This window comes from Heteronotia binoei, chromosome 8 (assembly GCF_032191835.1).
Source record: "Heteronotia binoei isolate CCM8104 ecotype False Entrance Well chromosome 8, APGP_CSIRO_Hbin_v1, whole genome shotgun sequence".
NCBI classification, from domain to species: domain Eukaryota; kingdom Metazoa; phylum Chordata; class Lepidosauria; order Squamata; family Gekkonidae; genus Heteronotia; species Heteronotia binoei.
The window spans coordinates 14,515,234-14,539,664 of NC_083230.1; the positions used below are offsets into that span (position 1 = coordinate 14,515,234).

Consider the following 24,431-nt stretch of genomic DNA (forward strand, 5'->3'; position numbering starts at 1 on the left):
ATCTCAACCAAAACGATGTCCTCATCCGAAATCCATCCCGCCCCCCGCCTTCGTTCCGTCCACCCGCAATTTAAATCGTTTCGGGCTAAGGTTGGGATTCTTCGCGCGTTTCCTTGGGGGCAAAAGCGCCCCTAAACCCGGGGCGGGGGGGGGGATTGCAAGCGAGTAAAGCCGGCCCGGTTTTCAGGCTCGCCGCCGGGTGTCAGCCCGCTTTCTCTCCCCCCCCCCCCCCCCCCCGTTTGCAGCCGCGTCCGCGGAGCCCCCGGGCTCTGTCGAGATCTCCCCCTTTCCTTTTCTTCGCAGCGCGCGCGCGCGCAGCCCCTCCGGCAGCCGCGGCGCGAGGGAGCAAAACCGCCGAAGCCGGCCGCGTGCCGCCTTGCAAAGCGGCCGTCTGAATTCAGAGCGCGCGTGCGCGCGCGCCGGCGCTCGCCGTACACCGCTCTCGGCTGGCTATCCCCGGGGGGGAGGCTCCGCTTCGCCTCCTGCCTCGCCCCTTCCCAAGGCCCTGGCGGAGTTTCAGCAAAGGCTTCAGGAGACGCCGGCGGGCGGCTGCAGCCGAGCGGCTGCGAAGAGCGCCGCGCTCGACCCAAAGCGGCGCGCGCCGGGCCGGAGGCGGAGCGCAGGAGCGCGAGGTGCCTCTTGGCACGAGAGAAAAGCGCCCGGCGCGCGCCTCCTGCCTCGACCCGAAGAGGGCGCGGGGAGGCCGAGCGCGACGCCGGGGGAAGAAGGCACCTGTGGGCGGGGCCGCCCCTTCCCGCTTTCCAGCGCCGCAGCCCCGGAGGGAGGCCGAGCGAGCGGGCGGGCCAAGCGTTCTTTGTTTCGAGGGCAACTTGGCCGGCGGCGCGACGCGAAGCGCCCCGGCAGCCGGAGAAGGCGCGCTGGTTTCCTCTCGAGCCAATCAGAAGAGGGGGGAAGCCCCACAGTCGCGCGGCGGCTCCCGCTTCAGGCCCCTCGCCCGGGACCTCCTTTTTGCTCCGCCCCCGAGGCGGGTTGGCCCGGCGGCTTCTGCTGCGGCTCGTGGAGCGAGCGGGCGCTTCCTTGGCTAGGGAGGCTTGGCTAGCGGGAGGCTTCCTTCCCCGCCGGGGTCGGGAAAAGGTGACCTTTGGAGAGCTCTCGCGCGCGCCGCGCCTTTGCCCAAAGCGCCCTTTTTTCGGGGGAAGGGAAAAAGTTGCGGAGTCCTCCTTCCCCGATGAAGCGCTCGCCGGAGAAGGAAAGGCGCCTCCCGACGCCTATTGGCTTAGCCGCCCTGAAGATGCTGCCCCCTGCCGCCCGGGGCGATTGATGCCGGCGCTTGGCGCCTCTTTTGCGGGAAGATGCTTCTTCGGGGGACGGCACGTGGCGAAAGGCGCTGGCTGCGCCCGACAGGGGGCCGGTGAAACTTCACCTCGACGCGCCTGTTTGCTCCGGCGGGGGACGGGACGGCGTTGGCTTCAATGGCTCCGTCGCCCAGGAGAAGCAGCGGGACAGATGCCAGCGGCGTGCCGAGCGCCTCTTCGACTTTCTGGGCGGTGATGATCTTGCTCGGCCTCCTCGTCGCCTACTGCAGTAAGTCGCGCTCGCAGCCCCATCGCGCGCCTTTAGAGGCTCGCTCCTCTCTCCCTTTGGCTGCCGTAGAGGAATACAGCCCGCCTGTCAGATAAGAGCGAGGCGTTAAGTTGCATCCCCCTCTCGCTGTTCGGAAAAACCCGCTTTCAGGAAACAGAATGCAGGCTGCATGTTTTATGCCCCTGTGGAAACTCGCAGGCGAGCCAGTTCTTATAGAGGAGGGGATTTAGCATTGTGCAGAGTGATTCTCGCAGACCCTGTTTTGCTGCATGCTTTCCTTTCGGTGCACCTCTTGCTCCCTCCTTATCCTGCCTTCGCTCCTTGCGCCCCGAGCTCTGTATTAAAGATGCGAGTGTCAATTTCTTTAGTGAGTGTCAATTTCTTTAGTGCGCCGGTGGCGGATGCCTTAATGTCGTCGGCGTCGCTTTCGGTTATTGAGCTGGATTTGTAGCGTGTCCCACGCCGAGTGCGTTGTTGGACAGTGGGGATCCTTAGTGTAGCCTGAACGTTGTGCCCGCTGTCGCTTTCCAAATTAAAGGACTTACTGATTTTAATTTATTTTCTGCACGATACGTTTCCGACTCCTGTTTGGTTCGGCTAAAAACTGAAATATACTAATGTCTGACAGCGGAGGGGTACGCAGTGTTGATGGAAGCGGCTGCGCTTCATTTATAAAGATACTATGATAAAATGTTCTTTGTTTGAAGCATTCCATCTTGGATTGTCGATCATTGACAGTTGTTGAGCAGACATGTGTTAGGATATGTTCTTTCTGTTTTGAATGGGGGGGGGGGCAGGTTGTTGTTTGATCAACAGCAAAGAAAATACAGTTTCAGGGCTTCGCAAAATAAAACTGCTCAGTTGAATTCTCATGTAAATCTGAGTTCAGTAGGGAAAATCCTTACCTTATCTTTATGGTGCTGGCTACTTGACTTAACATGTCACTGAAATATTTTTACGATATTAAGAAATTAATTCAGTAATATGTTAAGCTCACAATGAGAAATTGACATATTAGTATTGTAGAGCATATTTCATATTCTTCTGGTTTGCTCTCTCTCTCTGACTTAGGTTTACCATTCCTCAGCCAGTGCAGTGGGAAATTGCAATGAATTATGAAACTCAGTTAATCTTTGTATGTGCTTTGCCTTGCTTAAAATCTTCACTTGCTAACTTTTGTAAATCACAGGCTTGTATACTTTCAAAATAAAATCCAGGAAAAATTATTGGAATACTTTGCATTTTAACCACGGTATCATAAACATGTGTTTTAATTTAATAGTCCATTTTAAATGACAACATGTGCTTGATGTGCAACTAAATTTTCTTATGATCAATACATGCATATCGAACTATAAAGAATTTTAAGCAATATTGTCTCCAGTTGTTAAGCATTCACTGGAGGGTGGTAAGATGTTTATTTCTATAAGTTTTTCTATGCTTACAGACTAGGTTTAATTCAGTAACTTTGAAAAAGATATCTTACAATATCATGTTTGAGCTTATATCAAACTAGTGAATATTGCTTTGTATTTTTCATGGGTTCTGGTTTTGTGTGTTTGGACATTACACTGTTAGCTGGAGAGAACCTTAACATTTTTAAGCATACACCTCTTGCTTTAGTTATTGTTAAATATGCTATAGCTATTGTATGTCATACAACAAAACAACTCTATGTCACGCAGCCAGACAGCCAAAAATTCATATGGTCAGGATATTCCACCATTAGTCTTTCAGTGATTTACTGTGACTCCTAAGCTGAGTTGCACCTTTCTTCAGTGGATTTAGAAGGGCATAACTCTGTTTAGGATTGCACTGCTGATTACTGAGTGCAATTTTGAAATAAAGCATCATTTACGTAGCACCTGACAGCTTACAATACTGGAAAAACCGTTGCTTAACCTCTCTCAGCCCTGGAAGAGCAGTAAAAGTTTTGTGTCGTGGAGAGAGCCATCACATACAGCTTCTGATATGTTCTTCTCTAATTCATTTTTAATAAGATAAACAAAACATTTACTGTTTCTCTCCAGACCAGACATGGAATCAATGTGTTGAAAATGCCTTTTTTTTAATTGAGACCATTTAACAATTACCAAGTAATGAATATTTCTTAGTAGTTTGATAATGATCAAGAAATTAATTGAGTTAATGAATGTCTTTACCACACACACATATTTGGGGGGAAATACCCACCATGCATACCTTAAATCTAGTATCCTGAGTACAAAAAATGCAAATTGTTATAGCTGCTGCAAAACTTCAGCTTCATTCACTTCTCCATTGAATGTGGGGAATCTCAACTTAATTGAAATATTGTTGCTTCTCCTTAGTCCTTTCTTACTTTTTAAGAACTTAATATGCTTGTTTTGGATGATATGGTGTCCTTGTGAAAAGATGTAGCTGATAATGATAGTAACTTACATTATGTCACAATTAAAAAAAAAATCCAGATCAACACTGTGTAATTAAAACTGCATTTTTGAGTTAATGTAAGTAATGGTTGCTTGGTATGTCCCCTAAAGATGGCAATCTGGCAGCTTTCTTTCCCTAAATGCTTGGTTTTATACTTAGGGATAGTGGCTCCACCCAATGGTTGAAGGAGAGACCTCTACTAGACCAATTAGGTTAGTTGCTATAGTGATAAAGCTTTAACAGGCATTTCCTCTGGAGGAAGATAGATATGTATATATATCTCCAGGGTTATGAAGGTTTTTATAGAAGCAGTGAAAAACTAGGAGCAAGTATCTCTGTTAAAAAGTTGTAAAAAAAATGTCAGTAATACTCTTAAAACCTTAGTTGGGTTTGTTTGTGTTGAGCAGTCTGTGCAGACAGAGCTTATAGTTACACGGCAGAATGCAAAACCACTGGCACCTAATCAGTAATAGAATCTAGATTTGCAAACTAACTAATCTGAAGTGGACTGGAGAGAAATGCTTTTTTAAGCCCAGCACATCTGAGATGTTAGTGGTGTAATGCCTGCAAGGAAAACATATACCTCATTTGTCAGTATAACCAGGGTGCCTAAATAAATTGATATTTAACTCAATAGTTGAACATAGAGATGCTCCACGAACAGTTGCATTTGGGAGATCATTCTAGAGCCTTTATGGTCTAGGAGCCATGTATCTTAAAAGGACCACCTCTCTCAGTATATTGCTTGAAGATAATTGTGCTCAGCTGATAAGAATTTGCTTGTGGTCCCCAGCCTGAAAGATATGCAGCTGTCCTGGGCCATGGCTTTTACTGCCTTGGTCCCAACCTGTTGGAACTCTCTGCTGAGTAACATCTGTGCCTTTTGGGACTAGTTACTGTTCCTCAGGGCTTGTAAGGTAGAGACATTCCACCAGATGTTTGGTTGAGGATAATGACAGCATCCACCTGGCTGACATTCTCAACACCCCCCCCCCCAAAGGCAGTAGCAAAATTGGAACTTGACCACCATCTGTTTTAATTGTATTGCTGTTATGAATTTTATTGAGATGCTTATTTTTGAAAACTGTTGCTTAGTGTTTATGATTTTGGTTAATTGTACACCACCTTGAGCCCTATTTAGGGAATGGGCAGTATATAAATGAATAAAATAAATAATAAATTCATGGTAGAGAACTGTTGCATGTGAAAATGTAATTGTACAGCAGGGTAGTTGAATTAATGCTCCAGGGTGTGTGTGCATGTGTATGTAAGATACTTTGATTCAGCAGTGTAACACAAAACTATCTTTGGAACACTGAGGTATTGGTAATAGAGTTCTTAGGCTAAGCCTTGAATCCCAAGGTACAACTAGACTACAGAAAACTGAAAAACAGTTAAATTGTATTTTTTCCCCGTATTGAAAACCTAGGGTCACTGTCCACAACTATCTCTAATGCTAGCAGAGACTTCTAAGTGCTAGTGATACACACGGGACAAGGGGGCATATGTAGAATCCAAACCTTTTGCACGTTAGTTTGAATGAAATTGATTTGCACAGTTCTTCATTACAGTTTCTGGGGTTCATTGGACAGTTCCATTTCTTCAGTTATTACCTTGCATAGAATATTGAAGATAGTGGAAATTTAAAATATGTATCTTATTCAGCGTAGCTTTTCACTATGCAGTGTCATATAATATAGCCTTTTACCTTGCTTCCATTTTTGAAGTACCTATGAGGAAATGCCTGTGTAGGATCTGTTTAGACAGTCAGACTCAAATTTGCAGAGGTCTGGGATTGACATGGGCAATATCTAAATGTTTCTTAGAGAAGTAGTGTGACTGTATGGAAAAGGGCTGCTGCTGCTTGGAAGAGTGGGCTGTGGACCTCTGAACTGTAGGGCTCCTCCTAGGCAGCTGGGCTGGCTGAAAGAATCCAGTAGAGCGGGGGGGCCAGTGGTAGCTCTCCAGATGTTTTTTGCCTACAACTCCCATCAGCCCCAGCCATTGGTCATGCTGACTGGGGCTGATGGGAGTTGTAGGCAAAAACATCTGGAGATCTACCATTGGCCACCCCCACAGTAGAGGACTACTGGGAAGGTATTTGTTTTGGGGGGGGGGGGGTTGCCTTTCCTAAACTCCTAAGTTACTCGGGAGCATTAATTGAGGTTGCTTTGTGAGAGGACAGAGTTTGAAGGCGAGTGGGTAATTGTAGACTGCTGAAGAATGTGTGGGGGGGTGGTGGTCTGTGTCTTTTGAGTATTTTGCTCATTGAGCAAGGTCTGTTTGCCTGGGGCTGATTGTAGAACCCAAACTCTGCTGGGAGGTGGGGACTGCGGGCCTCTGAATTTTAAGGCTCCTTCTAGGCAGAGGCATGAAGAAGAAGAAAACCACATTGGATTTATGCCCGCCTTCCACTCTGAATCTCAGAGTCTCAGAGCGGCTCACAATCTCCTTTACCTTCCTTCCCCACAACAGACACCTTGTGAGGTGGGTGGGGCTGAGAGGACTCTCACAGCAGCTGCCCTTTCAAGGAAAACCTCTGCCAGAGCTATGGCTGACCCAAGGCCATTCCAGCAGTTGCAAGTGGAGGAGTGGGAAATCAAGCCCGGTTCTCCCAGATAAGAGTCTGCACACTTAACCACTACACTAGACTGACTCTCTTGGGCTGTGGATTATAGCCCGGGGATCAGGCCTGGGGAGCCTGCATAACTCTAGATCCTTTAAACCACTAACCAGTTATGAAGGTAGAAAGCCAGCAGGGGAGTGGGAGCTATCTGGTGTTTTGCAGAGAGTGCCACATGTGATCTGCCCACTGGGTGGAAATTTTGGGTGTGTGCTCTCTGCATAGACCTTGTGACTTCCAGGGAGAAGGTTCATTCCTTTGAGGCTAGGGTTGCTGACCTGGAGCAGCTGAGGCAGAGAGAGAGAGAGATTTGGAGAAGAGACTGTCAAGGACTTACCAGAAGTCCAACTCCTGAGCTGACTACTCTTCTGTTGTTGTGGAGAGTTTTGAGTTTGGAGGGTGTCAGTCTGAGCAGGAGAAGTGATCGCTTAGAAGGAACCCCTTCCTTGGGCAACGGACTGATATCCTCTCATGCCAAGGATACCCCCGGGAGGCTGGGGGGAGGTGGGCATCTGGTAGTGGGTTGTCCGATAATTAGGAATAGAGAGAGTGAGGTCTTTGACAGGTGTTTTTACATCATAGTGACTTGTCTGCCTAGTGCAAAGGTTATGGACATTGCGTGCTTGTACATGTCATTCTGAAGGTGGCCAGAATGGGGTTCTTCCCCCAATCAGTTTTGCTTGTTTTGGAACATGAGGTGGCACTTAAATGGAAATGTGGATTTTTGGCATCATATCATATGATACCATAAAGCCATGGAAAGTACACAAGGGCGGCGATCACACACACTAAATAATACACTTTCAATTCACATCCGGTGCACTTTCCAACTGGATTTTACTGTGTGAACTGGCAAAACTGGTGTGAACTGGCAAAATCCAGTTGGAAAGTGCATTGAAAGTGGATTGAAAGTGCGTTATTTAGCCTACGTGATCGCAGCTATGATGTCCCAGCTCATTAATTGGTAGGGGCACTAAAGGAGAACCCAAAAGTGTCTGTTAGAGGGGTGGTGGATTGTCTTACTATATGAGATACATTTTTGTTGCTTTTTTATTGTTGTAATTGCAAGGTCTGCGGGCACAATAACTTTTCACTGACAGGGCTTTTGAAAGTGCCTGATGGAAGACGAATATTCACCTGGTTCAAAGCATTGCACCCATGTGTTTTACTGAAAGTCTGTCAGAAATATATGCCATGGTTGTCCTGAGCCAAATGTAAACAGGTGTTCTAGGGTGAAAAAAAGATTGTCTTTATACAATCTTCTTGTCATTCAGTTTTATTTTAACCTTTCAGTAAGGCTCTTCTTTGCCTTTGCATCTCTGGGATATACTATGTGTCTTTTTAAAAATCCTATGTATTTTGTGTTTTCTTCGGCATTCAGACCAGCTTTCCCTGTTCATTCAGTTTCTCAGTGACGTTTATGATAGATATTTGGAACTGTTATGATGATCACTTTATAATATTAGAAAAGCAAAGCATAAAAATTGCCATATCTTTTATACGGCATCCCAGCTGCTCCTTTTTAAACAGAGGGCATACTTTTGAATTAAAAAAGGTACTTCAGAATTAATGATCTCAACAAAATACCACCTGCCAGCTTCTGAATCCAAACCAACAGTGGAAAATGTTTCGATAAAAGGCAATGTAGCTGATTATGTGGTAATGTATAGTATGAAGCCCAGAGCTTAATTTGCATGGGAGCTGTTCAGTACTTAAATCTAGAATGCAGTCTCCACACTTGTTATCAGAAAGAGTCATCGAGCTTGTGCTCTGATCTCTTGTTCACCAGTGAACTATTCCTCACTCAGAGCGTGAAAATGAAACGAAGCTTAAGAGTCTGATTGGTTTCTTATTTTTTAAAAAGACTTCTGTTTTTTTTTAAATATAAGAATTAAAGATAAATTTATTAGAGATCTAATCTGATAGTCTTATAAGCAGGAAACACACTTCCCAATTGAGATGAAATTTCAGAAATGATACGTGTTTTAAGCTGACAGGAGAAAGCTTCTAATTTCAGAGGCCATTAAAGTTGTTGCTTGCAGTGGAAAACCTGAACTGATTTATGGGTGAACGTTTCTTCTTTCTTGGGATTCACCAGGGGATGAAATTGAGTTTTATTAAATAAAAATGGCATGGGTAAGAGAATTAAACCCTGACCTACCCGGGCCTTATCTCACTGAAGTCCATTTTTTTAATCTTTCTTTTTTGTAGCCAGGTTAACTTCATGCATTGATTGATTGATTAAATTTATGGATTGCCCAGTCCTTGCCATAGCAAAGCTCTGAGCAATGTACAAAAGATTAGAAAATTGTAAAAACACACAGCAAGTGATATTGGAGTGGCCTGGGGAAAACATGTTGAAAGCATTACAGTATGGAAGTAAAAAAGAGAAGCCCTGCTTTATAAATGAATGGCTGAACTTGTGCATACTAGCATTATGTCCCCAACTACAGAAGAAGAAGAAGATGATTTTGGATTTATATCCCGCCCTCCACTCCGAAGAGTCTCAGAGCGGCTCACAATCTCCTCTACCTTCCTCCCCCACAACAGACACCCTGTGAGGTGGGTGGGGCTGGAGAGGGCTCTCACAGCGGCTGCCCTTTCAAAGACAACCTCTGCCAGGGCTATGGCTGACCCAAGGCCATTCCAGCAAGTGCAAGTGGAGGAGTGGGGAATTAAACCCGGTTCTCCCAGATAAGAGTCCGCACACTTAACCACTACATCAAACCGGCTCTCCAGTGTTTTCAAATACAGTTAAGATATCCAATATACAGATTTTTGCATCTTTAAACAGCAGTTCTCTTATATATAGAAGATCTGACCTTTCACTGTAATTTTTTTCTGGTACCAGGACCCCAGGGCAAGGAGGGGGGAGTTGCTCACTACTGTTTCAAGGAAAGAAGCTTTAATCATTTGCTTCTGTACATTTACAATGCAGGGATGGCGTCTGCTGGTGCCTGCCTTTTTCCTCTACTTCAGGTTGGCTACATTTCCCCTCATCCTTGTAGCAGGAAGCCCGAGTCTTAGATTCTTCTTGTACACACTGGATACAGACAAAGCTGACAGAGTTCCAGAAAACAAAGCAGCTCACATAAACAGGAATCATACTTATATAGTCAGTGAAATGATACAGTGTGTTGGACTCCACCAATTTTATTGCTGGAGAAAAAGGAAAGCCATCAAGCAAAGACTACTCTGAGAATCTCGAGACCTTCACATTCCAAAGCCATGTAGGATAGAGCTGTAGCATGGAGAGAAATTGGATTAGATTGAAAAATATGGCTGGATCCAATCCAGTGATTGGGGTATTTCTGTGCATGTTGTTTTGTCTCTTTACCCATGAGGATGATGTTGTTTGGTAGGAAAATGGGCCAATATTACTGGTTGGATGTCATCCTTGTCAGGCACATATCTGCAAGATTGCTCTCAGTCTCCTCACTGGCCTTTTTGCTGCCGTGGAAAATGATACTGGACAATTAAGTACATGAGTAACTATCAAGATCAAAAAGGTTCTGGACATTTTTTCATGTTGGAAATAATTTGGTTCAGTTCAGCTTATTAGGTTTAAAAGCCCATAGGCCATACACCATAAAAAAATTTAACTCTAAAACTGTAAAAGTTTAAATATTTAAAAAGACAGTATAACAGAAATATGCCACATGGATTATGCAGTTGTGGCACAAACTGCTCAGCAGACGTCTCAATTTTATAGGTTCTGGAAAAGAAGACAATTTAAGTAGTCATTTCTTCCGAAACTTTTCTCTTGCGGCTGCATGTTTTGGACAAAAATGTGATCAAGTGAATCTATAGTTGCTAGTGAGGAATCTCAGTAACGTTGATTTGCTGGGATGCCCTGAAAACAACCCTTCATCTGTGCAGATGGGAATGCAGTGCAACATGCCACCATATATGCTCTTCTCAATTTAGGAATAGACAGTACATACATATAGTGTGGTGGGTCAAATTAGATGGAATATTTAATTCTTTTTTATCTATCTGTCTGTCTGTCTGTCTGTCTGTCTGTCTGTCTGTCTGTCTGTCTGTCTGTCTGTCTGTCTGTCTATCTATCTATCTATCTATCTATCTATCTATCTATCTATCTATCTATCTATCTATCTATCTATCTATCTATCTATCTATCTATCTATCTGAGATTTATATCCTGCCCTTCCCACTAGGTGGCTCAGGGCGGCTTACAACATGTAAAACTGAAGGACCCTTTTAGTTCTTTTGGCCCTCTCGCTGATTCCTTTTGATTCCATTGATCATAGTACCCTCCTGGACCACCTTTTCTGGCTGGGATTGGGAGGCACTCTTTTGTAGTGGTTCTGATCCTACCTGGAGGTTAGGTTTCAGAAGGTTGTGCTGGGGGATTGCTGCTCAGCCCTTTGGCCTGTGGGGTTCTTCAGGGTTCCATTTTGTACATGATAAAGAACATAGAAGGCATGAAACAGCTAGGTTAGGCATTCTGGAGATTTGGATTGGGTTGTCACCATTAAGCAGATGACACTCACCTCTATCTTTCACTTCTGGAGGATCCCAGGGAGACTGTAGGAACCCTGAAGTAGTGCCCAGAGGCTATTTTGGAGTGGATTTGAGTAAATAAACTGAAGCTTAATCCCAACAAGATGGAAGTTCTACTGATGGGTGGAAGGTCTGACTTGGAATTGAAGGTGTTGCCCTTTCCAGATGGTGTTGCATTCCCCTTGAAGGAACAGGTTCATAGTCTGGGGGTGGTCTTGGACACACATCTACTGTTGGATAAGCAGTAGTAGCTGTGGCCAGAAATGCCTTTTACCAGTTTTGCCCAGTTAGCTAGCTGAGGCCTTTCCTGGGTAGAAAAGATCTGGCCACTGTGTCGTGGTTACATCTGGATTAAATTACTGCAATGTGGTCTGCATGGGGCAGTCCTTCAGCAGTGTTTAAAATCTTTAGTGGGTACAAAATGCTACAGTTAGAATGTTGCCTTGGATGGGTCGTAGGGACTATATCACGCCAGTCCTATGCCATCTGCATTGGCTCCCAGTTTGTTTTCAAAGTGCTAGTGCTAACCTTCAAAGCCACCGTATATGGTTGGGAGCAACATACCTAAAGGACTGCCTAGTCCCTTATGAATTAGAGTGGCCAGCCTCCAGGTGGTAGCTGGAGTCTCCTGGGATTGCAACCTGTGTTCCCTCTAAGATGAGTTAGCATGAACTAGCTCACAGATTTTTAGCCTCCAGCTCTCACATTTTTGTCTTAGCTCAGGAAGGATGACCCCAGAGCACAATAATTTTATGCAGTAGCTCACAACTTTAATGCCAGTAGCTCACAACTTTTATACCAGTAGCTCACAAAGTAGAATTTTTGCTCACAAGACTTTACAGCTTAGAGGGAACATTGATCACAACTGATCTCTAGGTGATAGAGATCAGTTCACTTGGAGAAAATTGCCACTTTGGAAGGTGAATTCTGTGGCATTATAAGCCACTATAGTCCCTCCCTTCCTCAAACCCCACTCTCCTCAGTCTTCATCCCCAAAATATCCAGGTGTTTCCCAACCCAGAGCTATCAACCCTATTTATTTAACCCTATACCATTACCACAATCTTTGCAGGCCCTGTTTTGGGTACCCCTGCCTTCTGAGACTAGGCAGGGGACAACCCAGGAGAGGGCTTTCTCAATCAAGGCACCAAAAATTCTGGAACTCTCCCCAGAGAGTCTAGCCCAGGGGCGGCCAAACTGTGGCTCGGGAGCCACATGTGGCTTTTTCATACATACTGGGTGGATCTCAAAGCCCCCACTACCCAGTCGGCTGACTTGGAAAAGGCATTTCTTTCTTTAAATCACTTCACCAAGCCAACTGGTGGCTTGGAAAATGATTTAAAGGTAAAGTTGTTTTCTTTCCACCACTCCTTCCCTCTCCCACCTTCCTTCCCTCCTTGCAACTCTCAAACATCTGACGTTCATGTTTTGTGGCTCTCAAACGTCTGACATTTATTCTGTGTGGCTCTTATGTTAAGCAAGTTGGGCCATCCCCGGTCTAGCCCCTTCTGTTGCCATCTTCCATCAGTGGGCAAAGACTTTTTTGTTTCATTTGGCATTCTCTGCACAATCCTTCCTTCCTAACCAATATTTTACCTGTTGTTTTGGTAAGTTTTTCAACTTGGTTTTTAATTGTTTTAATTATGTCTGTTTTTTGGAGGGAGGATGGTTTTAAATGTGATTTTTATTATTTATGTTTTCTATAACTGCTTTGGTGGCCCTTATGAGGGCATAAATGTGAGATATATTTGGAAAATTGGTTACTTTTTACACACTTCAGAGAGCAAAAAGCAGATCAACAAACATGTAACCAAAATGTTTTGTGTAGGTGTACATAGACCTAGTGTATGATAAAATAACCCTAGAAATTGAGGGGAAAGAGGCTGAAAACTCTGGGTATGCTCTCTTACTTACAAAAAAAAATTAGAATGTTTCCTGAATCTGTTTAGTAATTTTCCTGAGGGTCTGTAGGCTCAGCTCCTGTTTCATGCAGATTACGGTACATTTTTTTTTCATAACTTGATACTTTTAAAGGAGGGAAAGGAATATTTTATACAATATAATGCTTTGTCATGAGCCCTTAATGCTAGCTAAGTAACAAATTTGAGCTGCAGAATTAGTCTTTTAAAAGTGCCATACACACTTAAGTGAGTTTATTAAATTCCCTGTCTTGCAGGTAAATATGTGTGTTATAAATAGAACTTCAAGCCTATTTATTGAAGTCCTCTCACATAGAATAGTAAATAGTAAAGGTGCTTGTATTTGCTCAAGAGACTCGATGGAGAGGCTAATCCTTATAAAACATTCTCCCAGCGATGTTGCTTTAAAGATTTAGCTTAAGACTTTATGTCAAAGTCTAGATCTTCCTTCATTGCTAGTTAGTTTATGGACAATAAGGTGAGGTTATTATTATTGTTATTTTTAAAATGAGACTGCACATTGGACCCTTATACTTGGAAGTAACCCATTCCCTTTTTGCTCCACCCTCCTTTAGTATTTTACATGAAATCTTGAGTCCATTTGGAGCCGCCCTGAGTCCATTTGGGTGGGATATAAAAAGTAAATAAAATAAATAAAAATACGATTTAAAAAGTCCACAGCTGTATCTCGGATAACTATCTGACTAACCTCAACCAGAGCCAGGGCCATTTTGATCCTGGCCGCAACTTGGCAGAACTCTCTGTCAAGTGAGACCTGGGCTCTGTGGGACATGAAACAGTTCTGCAGGGCCTGTAAGACAGAGATGTTCCACCAGGCATATGTTCAAAGGAAAGCAGTGGTTGATCCCCAACCCAGCCTTACGTTACTTTATCTCCCCTCCCATCATCTCTCTCCTTATTACCATCAGCTGTAATGAAAGGATTTTACTGTGCACCATATTGTACTGTTAAACCCTATATAGTTTAAGAACTTTTAACTATTATGTCGTTAGCTGCCCTATGCCCTGTTACACAGGAAAGGGTGGGTTAGAAATCTAAAGTAATTCGGAATTGGAAAAAAATGTCTTTAAGGAAGAAAAAGTAAAAGACATAAAATGGGTTGAGAACCCTTTTTATATACTATATTAAAATTTTGAAATAAATGGAAAACAAATTAATTCCAGAAATATTCCCATTACTTCCATTTACATTACGTCCCAGTTTTTCTTACATAGATAAACCAGAATATGTTAAATGGAAATAAAAGGAGATTTACAAAATGAGAGACTTTTATGAAAATGGAGCTCCCCTTACTGTAGTACAATTAAAAGAAAAGCTGCAAGGAGTCCCAATGAATTGATTCTTCTCCATCAATTACATTACTTAATTATGAACCCTACAATAAGGCAAACTGTGACAAGAACAATGATGAAATTTAACAGATCCTAATGCAACGTATGAAAAGTACAAAAGAGTAACTTCTAAAATATATTCTTAGTTGAGATAGATACAAATACATCAAATGGACTGAAAACAATATGGGAAAATTATATTGGGATAAAAATAGAACACAATATATGGAATAAATTATGGATGATTCAAACAACAAAAACTATATCAATAACCTTTAGGGAGAATTCTTTGAAACTACTACATCAATGGTATGTTACTCCAGTATGCCTTGCAAGAATAAGTCATACAAATGACACCAAATGCTGGAGAAATTTAAATTAACAAGGTGATTGCATCCACATATGGGGGTCGGGCCCTGTAGTGTCACAGTGTTGGGGAAAATATTTACAGAAATGGAAAATGTTATACATCAAATCTTTTATATCACATCAGCACTGGCTTTGTTAACAATTTGAGGGGGGAAATTGAACAGTGACATCCAAGGAATTAATAGTGTTTATGTTGATGGCAGCCTGTAGGGTAATAGCAAAGTGTTAGAAATTTGTAGAATTTTTAACATTACTTTATTGGCATTACAAATTATGGCAAATAGTTATGGCAGAAAAATTGTCAAATCAAATTCAAATAGTCAAAGGTAAAGTTAAAATGTCAGATTTTTATTAAAAGTGGCATGATTTTATTTCATATATAAATCAGAAAGGTATTCAGCATCTCTCCAAGCCCTTCCTCAAATTATGGAAAAGGTATACAATGCATATACAATACAATGAATAAGGTATACAAAGAGATATTTTTAACATTGTGTGCCATCAGTGACTTCCTCTCTTAGCTATATCTTGTAATATAAATTGAAAATTGTGTTAAATATTAAGCCCACTGTCAATAATTCGATTCAGCATTGTCTATGTCTGTATTTTACATATTCTTTTTTTGTAATCTTGTTTATTTGTAATTTAGAAGGGTTTTCTTTTTTTGTTTGTCTTGAGCAATGGTTGCTTTTCTTCTGTTTTTTTTTGTTTGAAAAATCAGTAAATTGTTTTTTTTTTAAAAAAAATCTAAAGTATAAATAAATAAATAAAATTCAGAAAGTGACCATAAATTTTCATTGTATTTCTACATTACATAAAAGTCAGACTATGGTATGATACGTTGATGGCACACATCTGTGGTGGGAATGGAAGAGCTTTTCAGAAGGGTTCAAACCATAAACACAGATGGTTGCACGTATGGTGGCAAGGTTTCGATATGTATTTTATCACAACATTACATGTATTACAAAGGCTATATCATGAAATATGCTTGCTCAGTTCAGACAGAACAGGAAACAAAGGTAGGCAGGCTTGTCTGTAGCCAGGGGTTGTGCAAAAACAGCAACAGAGAAAAAGTCCAGATGTTCATATTTGTACATCACATGGAACCATAGTGAAGACTATGCCTACTAAACCAATTACAAACCATGGCTTTAGAGCCTAATTTGATGGACTGTAAGCATATTAATCATAGGTCATTTTAACATATTGTTCTGGTTTTTGTTTATTTTTTTTGGGGGGGGGGGTTATATCCCGCCCTCCCCGTCGAAGCAGGCTCAGGGCGGGATATATCATGCCTGAAATGAGCTATATCATCTGGCTCAGTTTTTCAATATTGTTATAGATATTCTCCTCAGGTATATCTAAAGACTGTTTTTAGTATTTTGTAGTAACTCTACATAGGATTGCAGTCCTATATAATTTTTACTCATCTCTGCATCCTAAACGGCCTTATATCCTTCTAAATCCATTAAAGTCAAAGGGATTAGAAAGGTGTGACTCTGTTTAGGGTTGCATTATTAAACTTATATGACATAACTGATTGAGGATGTCACAATTTATGGCTATTGATTACAATGTAGAGTGACAGTTTCTGTATATGAATGGTCTATTTCATATTGCTTTATCTTTTTGAATGCACTTAAGTGTTGTCATATATATTTATGTGTAAAACAGCCTTTAGACTACTGTGATGATTTTTTTTTTAAATCACATTCGAAAGGTTAAGATTTTTGGTGCTTAACAATATTCTTTTAAAACTTTATTATGTTGATTATGAGCCCTATAAATAACTTATCTTCATGACACATACAGAAGAGAAAATTATATAGACAGTTATAGCATTTTTTTTTTTTAATATTTAGGGATGTGAGGTGATAAGAAACTAAGCCATCATAACAGATGGCATTTGGGGTTGTGTGTGCATGAATGACACCATATATGAGTTAATCATTCCCGCCCCCACTTACAGTAAGCCAAACATCTAAGACTGATAATTTAGCTCATTATATGATCATGCTCATTCTTGCTTCCATGGAAACTGTTGTTCTAGATTCTAAGTATTCCACCTTTTAATTTTTAAGTCCCCTTTCTTCCCTTCTTTTGCCTACATTTATGACACACTTACTGCTGTTTTATAAAGGATATCTAATAATTAGGAATAGTTCATTCTCTGACATAGAAGAGCAACGGCATTAACAGTTTTTTTAAAAAAATGTTTGTTGTTAAGTAGCTTATATCCGGCAACAGACAATGGAATCTGAATTCCATTTAAACGTTCCATCTCTTTTGCTATTAATATCATTTAGGTTTTAGTGTCTTAGGCTCATAGCCTACCTATATCGTTTTATGTGCCGTTGCTATTAACTGTTGAACTATTAAATTCTGAAGACAAACCTGCTATCATACAAAATTCTTTTCTGAAATCAAGCGGTCTAGAATTTCCCTCCCACAATGCTTGATTTTTTAAAACTCTAAATGTCAGGCACACACATGGAAGGTACTTGTATGTGGGGTCCTGTGCTTTGGCACAATAGTTTGCTGAATGCTGGTGTAAAACCTTGACCTTTTTAATATAAATTTTGAACTAGTGAATCTACTTTTGCTTAGAAAGAAAACCTTTGTGAGATTTTTTTAAAAAAAACTTTATCACCAAATGAAGCATGATATATGGCTTGTACGCAGTTGAATAGACTCCCTTTAATTCAGTTACTGATAATGAGAGATTTCATAGCGAAAAGAGAATACATTCAATTTCTTCTGATATATGATGACTAATGGTGAAGCCACACATTGAGAACATTACATGTTATTCAAAGCTGCTGCTGTTTCAATGATAACAAAGGAGGAATTGCTTTAGAATTCTTGGCAATCTCTGTCAAAATATAGTATCAAGATATTGATTACCTAATTTTTGCTTTAGGTTACTAGTATTAAACTGTCACCTCTCCCCCCCCCCCAACTCCTTATATAGCCTGCTAATAATTTCATTCATTTGAACTTTGTTTTCTAATTGTATTTAATCATTTATGTACCTCCACCTTTTAAAGTCTATAAAACTTCATATTCTGTCTGATAAATGTGAAAGGAAAAACTGTGAACTATGTTTTAGAATCCTCTTAATATGCATACTTTACTACTTCTAAAGAGGAGGACAAAAAGCTTGTTTGGTTTCTGTCTTTTCAGCTATGCTAGTTATGATATATTTATCTCCATTATAGGCAAAAAGATCTGTGGTATACGCTCCATCAACTATTGGCCCATTATCCACCACTCAAGTTCCATTGCATTCCATTGGTTGAGTCCACTCCTCTCTTCCTACCCGCTGTTACCTACCAACTCTCTGTGGCATTCAGAAGAGAAAGTGGTCGGTGGCGGGGAGATTGCAAAGAGACAGAGAATAAAGGTGGTAATGCTCTGGCCATTCCCAGAGCATTCCCTCAGTGGCCATGGTGGCTGCCTCTTTCTTGTCATCCACTCCCTCCCTCCTGCCTTCAGCTTTGTCCCAGGATAGATGAGAATTGGGCCACTGGGGAAGCTGCTAGACAATGGCTGTTGCTAGGCAACCAAGCTTGGTTCTGTCAGTATAGGGAGAGACCTCAGCTGAATATAATGCCATAGAATCCACCCTCCAAAGCAGTTATTTTCCCCAGGGGGAGAGAGATCTGTTATGATACCAGGAGATCTTCAGGTTCCACCTGGAGGATGGCTACCCCAGACTTGGCTGCTTGCTACTGCTCAGCAGCAGCCGTCCTATGACAGCCAGTGTAGCATAGGAGTTGGCACTTCAGAGCAGGGTCTGCCGGACTCAGGTTTTTGTTGTGGAAGCTGACTGGGTGTGATTTTGGACCAGTCACAGACTTTCAGGCTAGCCTACCTCACAGGGTTGTGGTGCAGATCCAAAGGGGGAGAGGGGAATGATGTAAGCTGTGGAGACAGAATGTACTTTTCCTAGGTAGAAGCTGAAGGGAGTGGGGAGGAGTTGGAAGGCTGAAGTCAGATCAATTTCCTTACAGAAAATGGCTGCCTTGAGACGTATGCTCTATGGTATACCATAACACCTTACTTCAGACATTGTACTAAAGTATGCTAAAGAACTACACATCTAAAAGGCCCAAAACCACGCATATAAAAGAGCAAAAAACCCCACAGATCACACTACAAGCTCACACTGATCCTACATGTTGCAAGGCTGAATGTGACAGGAAAAGGCGGTAACAATGCACCGCAAACAAAAGGAATTCTGAGCTTCAGCATCTGTGTGACTGTTGTCATTCCCCACTGCACTCCCCCCATAATTATTCTTCCTTATCTCAATTCTGGGCTTTGAGCCACCATAGACATGGGAGCACACACATACATATGTGGGGGAAGAGCTGGCATCTGTTTCAGCTGTGGTGTGGGTGGGAAGACAGCAAGGGTGGGAGTGAATGAATGTCATGGGTGGGGGGAGTAGTGGAATGCCAAGGGTGTGGAGGTAGTTGAGAGGAAGAGGTGGCTGGGGGGTGGGGGTAGTTGGATGGAATGGGGTAGGAAGTTGGTGAAATGGGGAATATCTGTGGGATACAGACATCCCTGGGTGTAAGCTCTAGAGACAAGACAGGGATTGATTGATTGGAGGAGGTGTTGTGCTGTACATCAAAGAGAGCATAGAATCCAATATGTTAGAAATGAACTCCCCAACAGAAACAATACAGATGGAAATACTGGGCCTATGGGTTACTTAAAAATGGGGGTATACTATCGCTCACTTGATCAAACCCTGGAGGCTGATCTTCAGAAGGAGAAAGAAATAAAGGAGGCGACTAAAGCTCATAATATTTTGATGATGGGAGACTTCAACTGCTGTCACATTGAGTCATACATGTGCTTGAGCCATGCTGTAGAAATGAGATTCCTAAATATTATAAATGACTGAGTACTGGAACAGTTGGTCACAGAGCCAGCAGGTAAGTGATCTAGGGCTTCATTCTAAGTGGGACTCAAGACCGGATGAGAGATGTAGAGGTTGTTGTACCAGTTGTGAACTGTGACCAAAGGTCCATGAAAAGTTATCCTTAAAACCCAAAACTATAACATTTGATTTCAAAAGAGGAAACTTTACAAAAATAAGAATAGTTAAAAGGAAACTGAGAGGTAAAGGCAAGAGAGTCAAATCCCCAGAGGGTGCTTGGAAGCTATTTAAAACTACACTAATTGAATCTCAGATAGAACGTATTCCCTAGGTTAGGAAAGGAACTGCCAAGTCTAAAGAATGCCCGTGTGGTTAACAGTGCAAGTCAAAGAAGATATAAAAAGTAAATAGGCTTCTTTTAAGAATTGGAAGGTCTGCCCAAATGAATTTAACAGATGGGACCACAGGCTTTGGCAAAAGAGATGTACGTCAGTAGGCATGCAAAAAGAATTTGAGGAGCCGGTTGCTAAAAGCATAAAGACAAACAAACATTTCTTTAAATATATCCAGAAGACCTTGTGGAACTCCACAATTCAGGGGCTGCTGTGTTAACTTCTTACCCCCCCAATGGCCATCCTCTGTGAGCATCACTGGAGGAATGAGGAGAACCACCGTAAGGCAGTGCCTTATCCCAGGGAAGTAAGGTGGTCGACCAGAGTAAAATGGTCAACTGTATCAAAAGCAGCCAACAAATCCAGAAGGATTTGCAGCACTGAACTGCGCTTCTCAGTATGGAGTCAGAAATTGTTCATCCAAGTACTGAAGAGGGCAACCAAGATGACTAAGAGGTTGCAGCTCCTTTCCAAGAGGAAAGTCTGAAGAGCGTGGGACTTTTCAGTTTAGAAAAGAGGTGACTAAGGGTAGATCTGTTAAAGGTTTATAAATGCATGAAGTGGAGCGAGTTGACGAACAGAACTCTTTCTCCCTCTCCCAAAATACTAGAACTTCAGGGCATCCAATGAAGGTGATGGGCAGTCAGGGCCGGCCCTTTCACTAGGCAGCCTAGGCGGCTGCCTGGGGCATGGCCCTGGCAAGGGCACCAGTGTGGGCCTTGGGAGGGCACTGGTTTGGCCCTCCCACCTACCCTCACCTCCGTGGCGAGGGAAATACTGGCAAAAACGGTGGGGAGAAACTGCGCCTGTGCTGCAGAGTGCATTGTGAGGCTGCCTGTTGCTTTGTTGGCTGCGTCAGATGCAGGGGCGGAGCTAAGGCAGCCTCACAGCGCGCTCTGAGGTTAAGGTGCGCGGATGCTCCTTGTCACTTTTGGAGGGGGTGGGACACCCTGCCTAGGGTGCTGTTCCACCTAGAGCTGCTGCTGAGGCCAGTAGATTCAGGACGGACAAAAGGGAAAACTTCTTTATACAGTTAGAAATTAAAAGGTGGAATTTGCTGCCTGAGGATGTGGTGATGGCTACAGGCATAAACTGATATAAAAGGAGATGGGATAGGTTCATGAAGGATACGTCCATCAGTGGTTACTAGCCATGTTGACTATAGGAAACCTTTATGTTCTGAGGCAGTAAACCTCAGAATCCTAGTGCCAAGGGACAACTAGAGGAAGACCTCAGCCTCTTTGCCCTGTTGGCCAATATATGAAACAGGATTAGATGGACCACTGGTTCTATCCATCAGGGCTTTTCTTATGTCCTTAGGTATCTTGGTCAAATCTTGCAATATTTATTATTGAATCCAATTTTACATGATAACATTGCTATAGAGCAGTTTTGGGGACCCGATTTGAATTGAATCGACCATGGGCAGAAACAGATTCAAGGAACTGAATGCATGACATTACAGCCAGGATGAATTTTCCATACAGCACCTTTTTGAGTTGTTTTATTGTTCAGGTTGTAGTACACTTTCTGTTGTATAAAACTATATTTTTCATCAGTAGTCCCAAACCTTGTTGAGATTATAGGCATGCTTGGAGTATTGAGAAAGAATAATGATCACCACTACTAAATGGCTGTTGTGGGAGATGGGACCAGTTACAACATGGCTGCCATTGAGGGCAATTTCAATAGGTTGTGAGGTTCCAAGCCGGGTATCTTCTAATGATGGGAGGCAAGTATTTTCAAATGGTACTATCTGCAAAGATAATGACTTCTGGGAGCTTCTGAAGTATCTCTTGCTCTAGTGAGATGGAGGAAAGCTTCAACATCATTGCTTTGGGGGAAGAAAAAAAAAAACAGGCATCATGAACTAGGGTTACCAGGTCCAACTCAGAAAATATCTGGGGACTTTGGGGGTGGAGCTAGGAGACTTTCCTATTCCAAAAATATAAATAAAAATACAACAGTGCAGTTTCCCTGAATACAGTCTCCATTTCCTCATCCTCTTTTTTGCCTTTTTTGTTCCTCAGCAGCTGCGCTTCCACTAATTGAAAGTGAACAGAGAGAGAGAGAGAGAGCAGCCAAAATAAAGAGTTTACATGCCCACAAATTTGTGATCTCCCTGGGGTAATTGTATAGATAACTGTACTCACTGGAGTTGCTGAATGTAACCATCTGCTATATCTCAGCCAACTTACATAGAGAGGGGTCTAGGGGGTGGAGTTCTCCTCTATCCCATAATCAGGTTCTAGTTAACTCTTTACTATCCCTTTCACTATACAGCTTCTGAAAAGAATGCAAAATGAACACTGGGACTGTGATCGCTCTGTCTTTCTCTCTCACACAAGTGCCTCTGCCTGCTTGCTGTTCTCCATGAGCTTTAGTCTCGCTGAGAGTTAAAGGCACACACACACCCCTTCCAAAACACAAACAGTTTGCTAGCTTCTAATCCTGCCTGAGATCTAAAGTCACATTGTGGCTGTTGGGGCAGGGCTTCTCTCCCCACTGGCGAGCCAGCTGGCGGTAGGGAGAAGCCTGCAAAACTGGGCGACCTCAATCTGGGGACTGGGAAGCCTACCATAAACCCATGGGCGTTGTATTGTGGATTACTATTTTACATCAACTAGAAAGGTGAAAGTTAAGAATTTTTTTTTAAAAGGAAGTGTTGTTTAAATCATGATTACCAGGATTCCTGTTCTAGCGTGAGTGCATAGTGGGCTCTTTTCTTATACTCTGCTTGGCGCCCTCCAGTTAGCTACAAAAAGCTAATTTGTGTACGCTTGACAAGCCAGCATATAGCTTAAAATTGTTGCACTTTAGTAAGAGAAACTTTTTGTGTGATAATGGTGCACTCAATAGATTTTGATAGGCCACTCGGTGGGTGAAATCGGTGCTATTTTAATTGGACTGTGACCTCTTTGCCTCCACATCTTTTCTTAGACCTGACTCATCCTGACCTATTTCCTGTCTGTTACACAGTTTTAGTCCCTGGTCCCAACCCTTTATGTTTCCTAACCTCTATACCTTTTGTAGTTTTGCTTGATACATTTTCCAGAATCAAGTGCCTGTGAGCATGTTTGTCCATCCGTTAAACTAAGGGGATATGTAATCCACTTGCTTGGTTTTAGATCTAGAGAAGTTAGCCATGTTAGTCTGTTGCTGCAAAATAAGAGTTCAGTAGCACCTTTAAGACTAACAAATTTTATTGTATCATAAGCTTTTGAGAAACACAGTTCTTTTCATCAGATGCATCTGATGAAGAGAGCTATGTTGCTTGAAAGCTTATGCAACAATAAAATTTGTTAGTCTTAAAGGTGCTAATGATTTCTTTACTATTTTGCTTGGTTTTGATATCCTCCTTTTTCTGTGTGTAAAACAATAGTCTCAAACATTATTGAAGTGAATTTTTTTTTCCTATCTGTTAAAGTCGTTATAGTCTATTTGATGGCTGCTCCACAGGGTCCCAAGTAGAGGGCTTTCATATCATTTGCTACCTAATCCTTTTAACTGGAGATGGTGGGGATTGAACCTGGGACCTTCTGCATGAAAGGTAGATGCTCTGCCATTGAGGTGTGGCTCCACTTGGCTAAGAATCTGGCTGGTGTTCTGTCTGCCTAATGCATCGGCCAGTGCCTTACTGTCCCTGATGGAGGTAGTAGCAGGCTGGGCATTGGAGTACTCATGGCTTTTAGTCCTGGGTGATTTCAATGTCCATGCCGATGACACGAACTCCCTACAGGCGACGGACCTGGTGTCATCCACTGGGGCTCTCCCAGTATGTTACAACCACTATCAACCAGGCTGGGCACACGCTGGATCTGATCTTTGCAGTGGGATTTACGGTAGACCGGATTACTGCTGAGGCAGTGCCATGGTCAGACCATTATGCCCTGAAGGCTCATATGGTTGTGCCGCCACAACTCTGTTTAGGTGGCGAGCGCATTTTGGCACGCCTGTGAAGTCAGATGGACCCTATGAGGCTTCAAATGGCTCTGCGGGATCCTTGGCCCCCTGGCAACTAGTTAGATGAACTAGTGGAGACGTGGCATCAACAACTCTTCACAACCGTCGATGATAGCGCTCCCCGGCACCCTCTTTGCTGCTGCTCATGGCTTGCACTGTGGTACACCCTGGAGCTGCGGCTGATGAAACGGCAATTTAGATGGCTAGAGAGATGATGGCGGCATGCCCATGACAAAGCTACAAGAACATCTTATAGGCTGTTTATGAAGTCTTATGAGATGGCTGTCAAGTCTGCAAAGAAGGCTTACTTTGCAGCCCAGACTGCGTCTGCAAATTCTCGCCCAGCCCAATTATTTAGCACAATTTGGACTCTTACAAACTTGCCACAGAGCAAGGCAAATGATAAGGAATTGGAAATTGGTTGTGAGGCTTTTGCAA

At 42.7% G+C, this 24,431-nt stretch overlaps 1 protein-coding gene across 1 annotated transcript in view; it reads left to right on the forward strand.

Annotated features, from left to right (window-relative positions):
* The first annotated feature begins 971 nt into the window (after positions 1 to 971).
* TAFA5 (TAFA chemokine like family member 5) overlaps positions 972 to 24,431 on the forward strand; it is a 648,513-nt gene continuing 625,053 nt past the window's right edge. Inside the window, exon 1 of the mRNA XM_060244774.1 lies at positions 972 to 1,545. Coding sequence (XP_060100757.1) covers positions 1,434 to 1,545 — 112 coding nt within the window. The 5' untranslated portion in view covers positions 972 to 1,433. The remainder of the gene's footprint in view (positions 1,546 to 24,431) is intronic.